The 14,713-nt window shown below is 43.9% G+C and overlaps 1 protein-coding gene across 1 annotated transcript in view; it reads right to left on the reverse strand.

Annotated features, from left to right (window-relative positions):
* Positions 1-2,672: 2,672 nt before the first annotated feature.
* The window catches only part of NLRP9 (NLR family pyrin domain containing 9), a 31,866-nt gene continuing 19,825 nt past the window's right edge, over positions 2,673-14,713 (reverse strand). The window contains exons 5-9 of the mRNA XM_008066859.1: positions 12,599-12,769; positions 8,069-8,239; positions 6,903-7,073; positions 5,812-5,982; positions 2,673-2,805 (exon numbers count right to left, since the gene is read on the reverse strand). Of these exons, the coding sequence (XP_008065050.1) occupies positions 2,673-2,805; positions 5,812-5,982; positions 6,903-7,073; positions 8,069-8,239; positions 12,599-12,769 (817 nt within the window). The remainder of the gene's footprint in view (positions 2,806-5,811; positions 5,983-6,902; positions 7,074-8,068; positions 8,240-12,598; positions 12,770-14,713) is intronic.

Raw genomic sequence — 14,713 nt, forward strand, 5'->3', positions numbered from 1 at the left:
GAAAAAAAGGGGAAAAGGATAGATTAAAGTCAGTAGACTAACAGAACCAACCAAGCACATTCTGAGAGTTTTCCTTTAAGTCCAATGTCCTTTCAGCTCTGATTTCTAGCTGTCTTTGCAGGCTAGTAGAATTATTCACAGTTAGGGTCAGTTGCCCCTGGCCTGCTGTAAAGAACAGTTCAGATATGGGCCCCCTGCCCAGTCTATTACTAAGATCTGGCTTTGTCTACTTATCAAAAGGGAAGAGCTTCTGTCATTCCCGTTTTGAATTTGTTACCTTGGATCCCCAGCAGGTGGTGATATTTCACTGCTGCAGTCCAGGTGGGAGTGAGCCGGTTATGGATCCGCAACCAGTGGCGGCAACTTCCCCATGCACTGGGTGAGCTCCACAGGCCTAGATCCGGGCAAGGGGTGTGGCCTGGCAGTGGCGGCAGCAGCCGCCGGGCAGCAGCAATCTCAGAAGATCCTGCTTGTGGGGGCTTCACGGTCTGAAGCCTCATGGGCCGCCTCAGGCATGGGCGGGCAATGACCGTGGCGGCAGCATCTGTGACTGCGGGAGCAGCCTAGACCACTGTGATGTCTGAGTAGCGACAGTGGTGGTGGTGGCAGCTGAGCTCCCTGTGAAGAGCAGGCTGCAGAAGATGGGTGCTGCAGCCCTTGGGAGAGAGCTAGGGTCTTTATGAGTGTTCTCTTTCGCAGAGGGTCTCACAGACCATGCTGCCCCATCACCATCTTGCCGGAAGTCCTTGTCTGAATTTCTGATGACCTGGGGAACGTCCAGGATAAGAATTCCAGGCAGGACTGTCAAGAGCTCCAAGAGACCTGGACACGCACCGTTTGTCCTGGATTCTCCCTGGCTCACCTCTGACTTCCGTTACTGGAAAGTGGACATGAGACAGTGTGAAGTGCAGGACCCAGATGCTGGCAAAGAATCTGTGAATTGCCAAGGATGGTCCTACTCTTCAGAAATCAGATCTGGACTCAGTTTGAGAAATGGAAAGGACTTTTTTTCTCCCCAGCATTGTGTGTGTGATGGGCTTCTGTGTGATCTGAATTGTAAAAACTGGAGTTTTCCTGGGTCTGGACATTGGAAACATTTCTTTTAACATGAGGAATAGTTCTCCTATCTTTACGTTTACCAAAATTTCTGCACCTGAGCCACTGTACCTGTTATTTTACTTTATAAAATCCAAGCAGTGGTGATCAGGGTTTCCCAAGTATCTGAAGAATCCAGGCCCTACCATTTCTCATTTTCAGAAGAATTTGACAAATTATATTTCCATCTACATGTACTAGATTTTATAGAATCCAACTTCTGTATCATCTATTTTGTAGGAACCATATTTTTTAAATTTTTTTATTTTTTGAGACAGAGTCTCACTCTGTCACCCAGGCTGGAGAGCAGTAGCATGATCCTGGCTTACTGTAATCTTGACCTGAGCTCAAGCAATCCTCCTACCTCAGCCTCCTGGGTAGCTGGAACTACAGACATGCACCACCATGCCTGGATAATTTTTTTGTATTTTTTTTGTAGAGATGAGGTTTTGCTGTGTTGCCCAGGCCAGTTTCAAACTCCTGAGCTCAGTAATTTCCCCATCTCAGCCCCCCAAAGTGCTGGGATTACAGGCATGAAGGAAGCCTGTCCTGCAAGGGACCCACCCTCCAAGAGATAATTCTGGTTTTAGAGGGTTCCCCCTTATTTGATTGTTTCACCACATTTTTTTGGTAGCCTGTAGAAGCCGTCTTATAATAAAATTTTTAATTGTATACCAGGTCAATAAGGCATGAATGATTTATAGCAGAGGCATCAAATAACTAAGGACTGTTTAACTATGACAGTGGGGTGTTTATGTATATTTGAAAAAACAAAGGGTACCTGCATAATGAACAGTTGTATACTTAACCCTGAATTGCACCCTACATCTTTGAAATAAAAATTTTTTAAATTTTTTTAAAAGGGTAGGAGAAAAGACAATATTAAACAGTATAGATACATTTGAAAAAGATAACACTGAATTTCACAAATATATTGGAGCATCATATATTGAAGAATAAGTAGAGATTTGGAAATGCTTTTTTATTAGACAAGAAAACTCATCACATCTAAATATGGACAAACAAAACAAAAAGTTTCGATAGATGGTGGCTCTAGTGATGCCACCACAACCTACAGACACATCCCAGCATCACTTCCAAGTCAGAAGTACCAGAGGGACCGTGGACTCTTCAAATCCATGACCGCACACACCAAGACATCCATTCAGAAAATAAAGTCATGCTTTCCACTGTGTTTAGCAGTCATTTCACACGGAGGGGGTGCCAGAAAATATACACACATTTTAAGCGATGCTATCTATGCATCACTTTTCAAAGTTGAATTGAATTACTGTAACCATGTGTAGTATGACACTCACTCAACCGTGCTTTTGCCATTTTGCTTGACTCTCCTGCCTGTCATGGTGACACTGGCATTCATTTGATGAATGCTGCCTTTTGGGTGAACGTCTTCTTAAAATGTGCATATATTTTTTGGTAGCCCCTGTATCTGTTTCTAAATATTGCAAAGTAGGATGGAAATTCCAAAGGAAAGAGAATCCAGGCTGGAGGCGAACCAAGCTGCCCACATGACTGAGGGAAGGCCTCCGTGGAAAGGTCGCTTCAGGGTGTTCCTGTCAGAAGTGCACACCCCTGATCCTGCACTCCTCTTCAATCCAAGGCTGACAGGAGAGGGTTAGGTGGGGAAGTTTTTCTTCCACAGCTGTCAGCATCTTTTGAGTCTCCTCATTATATATAGATTTGTCCAGCCTGGGAAAATAGAAAAAACGTTTTCCTTTTTTGGGGGGTGGGGGGATGTTAGGGTCTCACTCTGTTGCCCAGGCTGAAGTGCAGTGGCACAATCATGGCTCACTACAGCCTCAACCCCCCATGCTCAAGCAATCCTTCTGACTCAGCCTCCCAAATAGCTGGGACTATAGGCATGCACCACCATGCCTGGCTTACTTATTCATTTTCAGAGATGGCATCTTGCTATGTTGCCCAGGCTGGTCTTGAACTCCTGGGCTCAAGCAATCCTCCCACCTTACCCTCCCAAAGTGCTGGGATTACAGGCATGAGCCACCACACCCAGTCAAGTTTTCTTCACACAAGATTTCACCTGTCTGCATTCTGAAGCCTACCCCTCCTCTTCACTGCTCCCTAGAAAGGACTAGGAGAATCATATTGAATTTGAGCAGAAAGCATGAATCATCCCAATGAAATAGGAAACCTCTGGTTTACACAGCAGAGTAAGAGCCCACAGAAAGCAAGTACCAGAGAGAGATTAAGGTGTAAGTTGAAAAATATTAGTTAGGCAAAAATGACAACTTCCATCCACAGGCACCTTCATCACTCCTTGTGGCACCATGTGTTTCCTTTAAAACTTTTACAATACATTACAGACGTTTAAGATATGTGTGTGTGTGTGTGTGTGTGTATGTGTGTATACGTATATATGTATACAAAGAAACGAGTATAATGAATTAATGTACCCATCACCAGTTTCAACAATTATCCATATTCAGCCTGTTCCACTCATGGCCCGCCCATTTTTTGTGAGATAATTTAAGGCAAATACTACACCCATAAATATTTCAGCTGTTCTTGTCTGTTTTTTGGTGCTTCTAGGTCCTTCCCTCATCATTGTCTCTGAACCCACTTCAATAAACCTGTTTTTTTATGGCCACCAATACCTTATCAATGTTTAAAATAAATTCTATCCTACTTAAACAGTTATCATGGAATAGAATTTATTACACTTTCTTTCTTGAAGTATTTTTTTCCTTAGCTTTTGGGACACTCCTCCCTCCTGGCTTTCCTGCTCCCTCATAAGCTGGATCTTTCCTTCATGTCTTTACATCTTCTAAATGTGGAAAGACCCCTGCTATCAGGGAAACAGGACAAATAAGAAGTTCCCAGATGATGGCAAGACTGGCACCTACGTGTTCCTGAGAGAACATGACTGGGCATCCCAATACTCTTCCCCTTCTTCCCCTTTCTTTCCTGCCTGGTGTTCTTGATCAAAGTCATGTGCCTTTTCACCTCCAGTTATAAAAGGGCATTGAGAAGTATTGGCAGGTCACGAATGTTTATAGACGTGCATGCACGGTAGGAATGAGTGTTTTATTATCTTTGGATCTTCGAAAGTAGGGAAAATGGTTAAGTTTCCCTTCAGCCATAGACACACTATGACAAACAGGTTCCCTGGTAAAAACTCAGCTGAATATTTGCTACTGTGGAGGTGACATGTTTTGGGTGTGGGGCTGGTGGTTGAGTAAGAGGGAGACATAATAAAATTATTATTTTATAAAGCAAGTCTTAACTACCTGACATGTCCCTGAAGGAGCAGGGTCTCTGTTTCCCCTCTGAGCACAATTATCTCTCTCTTTGCCATCCAGCTCCTTCTATCCCTGGAGAGCACAGAGCCCAGACCCAACTCAAGGCCTTTGCACCCCCTGCACCCCCTTCCCCTGGGGTCTTCTTCCCTCTTCAGTTCATTCCTTTCAACTCTACTCAGAACTCTCTGCAAAAACCACCTTGGAAGCATTTACAGACAAGCATCATGTCAAAGACAGAATATCTGGAGCCCTCACTCCTGCTTTCAGGGTCTAGTTGGGTAATCGCCCGCCCAGGTGCCCTCAGGTAGAAGAAGTCATTGTCTCTGAACACCAAGGTCCTCATCTGCAAGGCAGGGTAATACGGAGCCTCTCATGGGCTACTGGGAAGATAAAATGAGCTCTCAGGATACTTAGAACAGGGCCTGGGTTCGTAAGATCCTTCTGTTCACCTCAGCCCTGAGACTCTACTGTCTCCTTCTTCACTGGTTCTGCCCTGACTGCACCACTCCCTTCTCGCTTTAGGCTACTCTGTGTCCCAAACCTCAGCACCTCAGGCTCTTACATATTCCTCCGACCACCCCAAAATAGGGTAAAGGGTGCAAGTCGGAGATGTGAGCCATTGTATTCATGACCACATTCTAGCAAGGGTTCAAATATTCATCCTACAGGTGTCAACTAGGTACACTCTAAATGCAAATACGATTGTTAGAGCAATATTCACTGCTGCTTTTTAGTGAATGTATTTCTGAGTCAAGACTCTGCTCAGCCAGCCCTTTATAGAACATGTGGCTGGGCACAGTGGCTCATGCCCATAATCCCAACACTCTGGGAGGCTGAGATGGGAGGATTGCTTGAGCTCAGGGTTCAAAATGAGCCTGGGCAACACAGTGAAACCTCGTCACTACAAAAAAATTAAAAATTCGCTGGATATGTTGGTGCATGTCTGTAGTTCCAGCTACTCAAGAGGCTGAAGTGGAAGGATCGCCTGAGCCAGAAGGTCAAGGCTGCAGTGAGCTGTGAGTCTTGCCACTGCACTCCAACCTGGGCAACAGGGGGAGACCCCAACTCCAAAACAAACACACACATACAAAAGAACCTCTTCCCAACTCTGAGCTCGGGCTCTGCATTTCTGGGCAATTCAAATAGGAGTTAGTGTTTACAATAGAGCAGGGGTTCTCACCTGAGGCCACGGTGTCTCCTGGGGACATTTTACAATGCTGAGATAATTTTGACTGTCACAACTAGAGGGAGGTGCTTCCAGCAAATGATGAGTTGCAAGAAGGCAAAGCCATCACTCGCTGTCCTGCAATGCCCAGGACAGGCCCCACCATGCAGAACTCTCTAGCCTCAAGTCAATTGTGTGGAGCTTGAGCAATCTCACGGGGGACTCACCTCAGGCTGAAGTCACTCACCACCAGGGAATACAGTCTTCACTCACCCCAGCAGCTTCAGAGTGCAGTCTGGGTGTCTCAAAGCCTCACACAGCACCAACGCCCCATCAGGGTCCAAGGATATCCCACTGAGGTTCAGGCACCTCAGGGTTTTGCAGACAGTGAGCGCCAGGGCGAGGTCTTCACAACAGGCACTGGTGAGCTCACACAGTGACAATCTGCAAAGGAGAAACACACCAGGGAAGTGACATCAGCTTTGGACAGGCTGGATGGCATGCCATTGTTGTAGTTCAGTTTTATACATTGGAGCCCAAGACTTCACAGTCTGGACCAACCATACTGTGCCCCATGGAAGACGTATGGCAATGTCTGGTGATGTTAATCCCAACTGAGAGTTGCTACGGGCAACTTGTGGATGGTGACCAGGGATACTGCTAAACATTGTATGGTGTACAGCAGGGCATCCAATCTCTTGGCTTCCCTGAGCCACATCGGGTAAAGAGGAGCTGTCTTGGGCTGCACATAAATTATATCATATAGTGTATACACATAAGATTTCCTTGATTTTTTCATATTTTTATTAGAAAGTTTAGGAAAATTAGAACAATATAAAACTAATGGGAAACTTGACTGTATTTTTGTCTGGCTCTGTGGAAGTGGTCACAATTCTTGGTGAGTTCCCAAGGTGCTTGTCAGAAATGTTTGTTCGAATTTTGCTCTTTGTGGGCTTCATCATTGAAAACAATGGCTCACAAGGGTATGCGCTGTCAAAAAGCGATGTCATGAACAAGGTATGATTGTGAACATGGAATCATAAGGAAAATACATGCTAAAAAAAGCATGATGTTAAAAGATCTTGTAGGGCCTCATGACTTGCTGTCCTGGGCCACATGCTGCCCACAAGTCATGGGTTGCACATATCTGGTGTACAGGACAGTCCCCCATGGACAAGAATTACCTGTTCCCAAAGGCCAGGAGTGCCAAGATGGAGCAAACTCTGGGACAGCATTAGCGGATTGTCTCAGACAGATGTGCTTTTGAACCCACTTCCCTTTGATGCTATTAAGCCTCCAACTTTTCCTACTCCTGAAATTTAATAAAAAAAACTTTCCCACAATGATATTCAGTAGATACTTACCCAAGACTCTGCAATTTGCAGTCAGGATGCCTCAAAGCTTTGCATAACTGTTTGACACCAGCATCTTGTATTTCATTGCTCCCAAGTTTCAGGGTCTGTAGTTTTTTATTGCAGATAAGAACATCAGAAATATCCTTACAGGAAACAGGAGTAAGGTAACAACCCATCAACCTGGGAGGGAAAATACACACACATATACAAATATACATATATACACTCATGAGGGACAATCATAACAGCTCAGCTTATTTTTATTTATTCACCTGAAACAAAAAATATCCAAGTACTTCTGAGATGGAGGAGGAAGAAAGAGAAGGGAGAAAGGAAGGGAGGGAAGGAAAGACAACAACTGGTGGTGTTGGTGAGAGGCTGAGTTCAGCTTCAGTGAATTTTTTTTTAATTCTTTCAACATGTTTGCCTATTTCATGATGGGTGATTTACAAGCACACCAGCCCACGCCATGCTGAGGGTTCAACAACGTTTGACTAAAAACAGCATGACCTTGTGTCCCACCCTCCCTATTTACCCAACCTCACCCTGAGTGACTTTATTTTTGTTGTTTCCTGGATGAAAAAAGTTCTTAAGAGGATATGTTTTGTTGAAGTGGAAGAGATGAAACAAAAAAAACCAAAAATGGCAGAAGCACTAAAAGGCATCAAAATGGATGAGTTCAAATACTATTCTGAGCCAGTGGAAAATGTGTCTCAATAGGTGTATTGCATCCAACAGAGAGTACTTTGAAGGTGACTGAAGTTTAAACGTGTAAGAATAAATACATAATTTTTATAAATAAATCCTGGGGGCTTGGGGGGTCCCCCTCATATTTCTCACAGTTCCAAAGGCTGGGAAGTCCAAGATCAGCAAATGGCAGCAAATTCGGTGTGTATGAGGACCAACTCCCAGTCTATAGACAGCATCTTCCTACCATGTCTTCACACGGTGGAGGGGGCAAGGTGGTCCCCAGAACCTCTTCTATAAGAGGGGAAGGCTCTACCTTCTGATCTAATCACCTTCCAGTATCTAATACCATCATCCTGGGTTAGGAATTAACATATGAATGTTAGGGAACAAAGACATTCGGACACCAGTATGTTCTTATCTCCCCCTAGAACGCCAATACCCAAAAAGGAAACCCAGGCACTGAAGCGAACCACAGCCAGTCCTACCACAGGTCCCGTATGTTGCAGTCTGGGTTATTCAATGCTTTACACAGAGATATCACTCCATCATCCTTCAGGACATTGGACCCCAGGTCAAGGAAGAGCAGGGATTTGTTGCATATAAGGGCTTGAGAGATGTATCCACAGGAGATGTAGGTGAGACAGCAGTGCGTCAACCTGCAAGGAAGCACACACACACAATCCACCAACCTGCCTAAGCAGTATATGGTGATATCCTCATGACATTCATACAGAGGTTCCCAGCTCATTCCCTGCTTTCTTCCATCACTTGAGAAAATGAGAGGATTCAGACGTGCAACAGCTACAGAAATACAGAAGGACGAATGGGGAACACAGTGAACTGCAAACAGAATTTTAGATTCCAGTTCCAAGTCAGATCACTACCAGCTGGGAGATCTTGGACAGAATCACCCCCATTCTTTGCAAGAGAGTGAACTTGGGGCTTAATGGAACATACTGGACAATATCCTATGTAAAATCATTTTTTGTTGTTTTTTATGCTTGCTTTTTTAAAAATATATATGGTTTTGCTAACAAAGTAGATTTTAGGTGCTTGTGCCACTAAAAAAAATAACAGTTGTAACTATGTGAGATGACAGATATGTTAATTTGCTTGGCTCTAGTAACTATTTCAGTATGCATATGTATATTAAGTAGCTTCTATTCTTTTAAAAGAGCATTTTATCATCCTACCCTGTACACTTAAAATTTGCTGTGAGTTGATTTTAAGTACCTTCCCCATGGTCTCAAAAAACAGTAACTCTGTGAGGCAATGAGTATGTTAATTAGCTTGACTGTGGTAATCATTTCACGGTGTATTCATATGTCAAAACATCACACTGTATACCTTAAACATGTATAATTTTTATTTGTCAATTGTGCCTCGAAAAAACTGGAAAATGAATAAATAAAAGTCAGATTGGAATCTCAAGGAAAGAAAATATTATCTATAAACTAGTTTTGTGACTATGAGTTCTTGTGTGCTCAATGCTGTAAATTTGGTAAATAACAGGAAGGATAAGACACAAGTCACAAGCTGGTAGTTAACAACTGAATATGACCCCTAGACACAGTGTGTTTAGTTGACATCAAGTCTAACTTTTTTAAAAAATTAGCAGTCAACATTTAACCACCAAGAAATTGCACATGAAATCCCCCACTTTGAGCTTCCAAAGAAGAGCCAGACCCCTGGAACACTGCCCCAGGTGGGCACACGGCAAGACAGGTGGAAGGGAATCCTGCCTCTCCTGTGGATGAGGCAGGCATGGTCCTGCTCACCGCTGCCCTTCTGACCACTCAACTCACTGCCGTATTTGTTTGGCCTCTTTCGTGACATCTGAGGAAACAATCCCTAACAGGGAAAAAAGCACAAGTCCTCGACAAACAAACGGTACTCACTTGGGGTGGGTTTTCCCTTCTGTCTTCTCAGTGTTGAGATTACAGCCAGGCACAGTAGTTCACGTCTATAATCCCAGCACTTTGGGAGGCCAAGGTGAGAGGATTGCCTGAGCCCATGGGTTCGAGACCAGCCTGGGCAACTTGGTGATACCTCATCTCTACAATAAATTTTTAAAAATTTAGCCGAGTGTGGTGGTGCATGCCTGTAGTCCCAGCTACTTGGAAGACTTGAGGCAGAAGGATCACCTGAGCCTAGCAGGTCAAGGCTGCAGTGGCCATGAATGTGCCACTACACTCCAGCCTGGATAACAGAGTGAGACTCCAACTCAAAAAAAAAAAGTGATGACTATATTATCTTTAGGTTTGCTTGGTCACCTGTATCCCCTGACTCATTACTAGCAATAGTCATGTCCTTCAGAGGCCAGCCTTGGCCAGAGGCCACTCCCTGAGGTGGGGGAAGAAAGAAGCCAGGTATAAGGGGAAAGAATCTATGTCCCCACAATACTTCACAGGCATAAAGTACCTTAGAGATTACACAGTGGGCACCGAATTCAAGTGTTTCAGTAAAATAAGCGTTTTCCAAAATTTTGAACATGTGCCAGTACTTAGCGGTTACACAATAGAGTCTTCACAGCTACAGGGCTCTATAATTGCACATGTCCTGAATACCCCCACCTGAATTCTTGATACTTTCTGCCATTTTAAATTATACTGAATGTCTACTTTGCATCAAAAACCTTTTCTTGAAGACCTGAGGTTTACTTTTGTGTAAAATCTGTTAACACAGACTTTTCCATGTAAGTGTCTTGATTTACTAGCAAGCTTACCTTGTAAAACATTGAACTCATAGTTAATATTCTAGCCCTCTTCTATTTTATATACATAAAAATGTGTGTGTTGCATATGTACTCGGTCACACATATGAGAGGGAACCCAAAGGATACTGGAATTTATTTATTAAAAATTGGTGTGTTTATTCTTACAGGTTTAAACTTCCATCGCCTTCAAAGGACTCTCCGTTTGATTCAATACACCTACTGAAATGCTTTTTCCACTGCTCAAAACAGTTTCAGAATTCATCAGTTTGAATGTCTTTTAGTACTTCTGCCATTTTTTGGTTTCACCTCTTCTACGTAGGCACAACATTTCCTTCTGAAAATTTTTTTTCAGCCAGGGAAAGAAAAAAAGTCACTTGGGGCAAGATTGGGTGAATAGGGAGGGTGAAGCATGGCAGGAGGGTCATGCCATTTTGGGTCCAAAACCGCTGAACACTCAGTGCAGTATGGACAGGTATGTCCATAAATCACCCATCATGAAATGGGCAAATACATTGAAAGAATCTCCAAAAAAAGTCACCAAAACTGAATGCAGCCTCTACCAACAACGCTAGCTGGTCCTCAGATGCTGATGCATTTCTAGAACATTCACCTCCCAAGGGAAGCCTGTACTACAAGTGGCCTGCCCCCCAAAGAAACTCCCAGCTTTTGAGAGGTCCCCCCCAATCCTATGTACATGTGTGTGTGATGCATATGAGCTTGGACACACGTACACGCATGGGTGCACAGCATGCAAACAAAACCACCTGTTCTTTCTGCAGACCCAAATGGGCCTGAGCCTGTTTCCCACTCTGTGGGAGTTTGTGCTTGACTTGACACTAAGTTTCTGGTGTGGCCTCACTGGAGAAACAGAGAATATGCTCTCCTGCTCCCCTCACTAACCACTGCCAGCTGAGGAAGCAGGTCCCTTCACACATGAGCAATGAGTCAGAGGAGGTGACACTGGAAGAACCCTAACAATCTTAGGTCACGCAAAGCCCTGAGCCCAAAGGAACTCAGAGGAATTCCTTTCTCTGGATTGTCCATACGCTCCCATCCCTCAACACCCAATATACCCACAGAGACATTTTCCCTCCTCATGACCACTAGGGTTCACTGAGGTCCACGTTAGACATGAGGCATCTAACGGCTTGTCTTGCATCTCCTGGACTCAATCTCATGGTCCTTCACTGCTTGTATTAACCCCATTGTACTGATGAGCACAGGAGGCACAGAACAATGACTCCAGCCAATCAAAGTCCACATTCAGCTGCATCCCTGAGCATTGTATTGCTTTGTTTTTTGTTTGAAAAATATTTTTTTTGAGTCAGGGTCTCGCCCTGTTTCCCAGGCTGGAGTGAAGTGGCACAATCATGGCTCACCGCAACCTCAACCTCCTGGACTCTGGTGATCCTTTTGCCTCAACCTCCTGAGTAGCTGGGACTACAGATGGACACCACCATGCCCAGTTAAATTTGTTTGAGTTTTTATAGAGACAAGGTCTCACTGTGTTGCCCAGGCTGGAGTACAGTGGCACAATCACCGCTCACCACAGCCTCAACCTGGACTGAGGCAATCCTTCCACCTCAGTCTCCCAAGTAGCTGGGACTATAGGCACATGCCACCATGCCTGGCTAAATTTTTCTAAAAATTTGTAGAGACAAGGTCTCACTGTGTTGTCTAGACCGGAGTGCAGTGGCATGATTGTGGCTCACCACAGCCTCAGCCTCCTAGATTCAGGTGATCCTTCCGCCTTAGCCTCTTGAGTAGCTGGAAGTACAGGCACACACCACCATGCCTGGCTAATTTTTAAAATTTTTTTATAGAGACAAGGTCCCACTCCATTGCCCAGGCTGGAGTGTAGTGACATGATCACAGCTCACCAGAGCCTCAGTCTCCTAGATTCAGGCAATCCTTCTGCCTCAGCTTTCCAAATAGCTGGGACCACAGGTGCACGCCTCCATGCCTGGCTAATTTTCTTTGAGCTTTTGTAGAGACAAAGTCTCACTGTGCTGCCCAAGCTGGAGTGCAGTGGCACAATCATGGCTCATCGCAGCTTCAACCTCCTGGACTCAGGTGATCCTTCCACCTCAGCCTCCCAAGTAGCTGGGACTACAGGTACACACCACCATGTCTGGCTAATTTTTTTTGAATTTTTGCTCTACAAAAGCTGGGCTCAAGCAATCCTTCTGCCTCAGCCTCCCAAAGTGCTGGGATGGCCTTGATTTTACTTTCATAGTGGTTGGATGCACATACAACTTCTGAAATCTTCCCCGAATATGTTTCTCCCAGACCAACTTACATCAGTGTCTCCAGGGCACAGCTTGGGTGTTTCAGGACCTCACACAGCGCCATCACTCCTTCATTCTTCACGGAATTTTCTACCAAGGACAGACATTTCAGCTTGTTGTTGCCAATGAGAACAGAAGCAATCTCTTCACAAGTTTTGCTTGTGATGTCACACTTCCCCAATCTACATGTAAGACACATGTCATGAGATGGGACAGAAACCATGGGTAAAGACCAAAATGTGCGTTTCTTACTATAAATCACAACATCAAGGTACTGAAGTTGATAAATCCTGGTCTAAGTCTTCATGTAGCATAAAAGTGATGGGTAATTCATGGACACGTAATCAGGCCCTTGCTTATTTCTTCAAATCAGTCTCACACTACTTCCCAATACAGCTGACCTATGGACAACACAGGTTTGAACTGTGCAGATCCACTTATATACAGATGTTCTTCTGCTTCTGCCAATCCCAAGACAGCAAGACCAACTCCTCCCCTTCTCCCCCCTCCTCCCACTCAAGGTGAAGACAAGGATGAGAGCCCTTTATAATGACCCACTTCCACTTCATGAACAGTTAATACAGTTTCTCTTGGTTATAATTTTCCTAATAACATTTTCTTTCCTCCAGCTTGCAACACCATAAGTATATACTACACATAACATGCAAAGTATGAGTTAATTGACTGCTTATGTTATTAGTAAGGCTTCCGTCAAACATAGGTGATTCATACAAGGAGAGACCCAAAAAAATCTGGAATTATTTTTTGGAGGGTGGGTCCCTTGTAGCACAGGCTTTCCTCACTAGGTCAGTGTTCTTGGAACCCAGAGGCATCTGTGGACCAGCTAGTGTTATTGGGAAAAGCTGTGTTCTATTTCAGTGAAATTTTTTTGGAGATTGTTTCAGTGCATTTGCCCACTTCATGGTGGGTGATTTATAGGGCACCTGCCTACACCACGCTGAGTGTTCAGCAGCTTTGGAACAGAAATGGCATGACTCCTGTGCCCCAACCTCCCTATTTACCTGATCTCACCCCGAGAGACATTTTGTTTCCCCGGAAGAAAAAAGTCCTCAAAGGGAAATGTTTTGCCAACGTGAAAGGAATGAAACGAAAAAATGGCAGAAGCATTAAAAAGCATCCAAACTGATGAGTCCAAAATTTCTGTTGTGAGCAGTGGAAAAAGTGTCTCAATGGGTGTACTGCATCAAACGGTGAATACTTGGAAGGTGACTGAAGTGTAAACACGTAAGAATTAATACACAAATTTTATCAATAAATTCTGTTTGGGGGATCCTTCTTCGCAGTTAAAAGTTTTGGGGGAGTCAAAAGTTATATATAGATTTCCTACTACATGGAGGGGATCAGTGTCCCCAGCCCCTGTGTTGTTCAAAGGTCAAGTGTCTCCTAGTTACATGGTTGCTTTTCCATGACTCTTTTTCTCCCGACTCAAAGGTCAAAGCATATGGACACTTTCACGCATGAATTGTTTTTCTCCATTCTGATAATTTTTTAAAATCTCCTTATTCTTCAGGCTTCATTTGGTTGAAAGTATAATGGAGATCTGTCCTCTTAGACCAGGGGAAATTAGAGAGAAAATGTAGCAGAAGCAATATTTAAACAGATAATGCTAAAGAGTTCTCAGAAACCTTTGCAAACGTTCATCCACAAATGTAAGAAGCTCAGAGAAGTTTAACCAGGATGAATACAAAGACAGACAAAAACCACACATGTGGAGATCTTAAAATTAGTCAGAAACATAGCACATTAAATGCATGGCTTTCAATGGGACAAAATACTGATGACTAAATTTAGAAAAAGTATGGAAGCCAGGATATAATAGAATTACATCTTAAAAGTGCAAAAGAAAAATAAAGAGAACATTGAAAATTTACAATTTTCTGATGTGTGGGGGGAAAACATTATAAATAAAATTAAAACAGGTATTTTTGGTTTCACACAGAGTGGCCATCTGGTTTACAGAAATTACCACCATTCCATCGAGAAAAAGTGGTCTTTCACTGAAGAGAGAGGATAGGAGGAGGGGGAGAGATGAAAAATCATCTGTCAGGTACAGTGTGCACAGGTGGGGGTGGAGGGTAACTAAGCCCAGACTTCTTCACCACTGT

The sequence above is a fragment of the Carlito syrichta genome, unplaced genomic scaffold (assembly GCF_000164805.1).
Source record: "Carlito syrichta isolate Samal-C Ts95f unplaced genomic scaffold, Tarsius_syrichta-2.0.1 Scaffold309154, whole genome shotgun sequence".
Classification (NCBI taxonomy): Eukaryota; Metazoa; Chordata; class Mammalia; order Primates; family Tarsiidae; genus Carlito; species Carlito syrichta.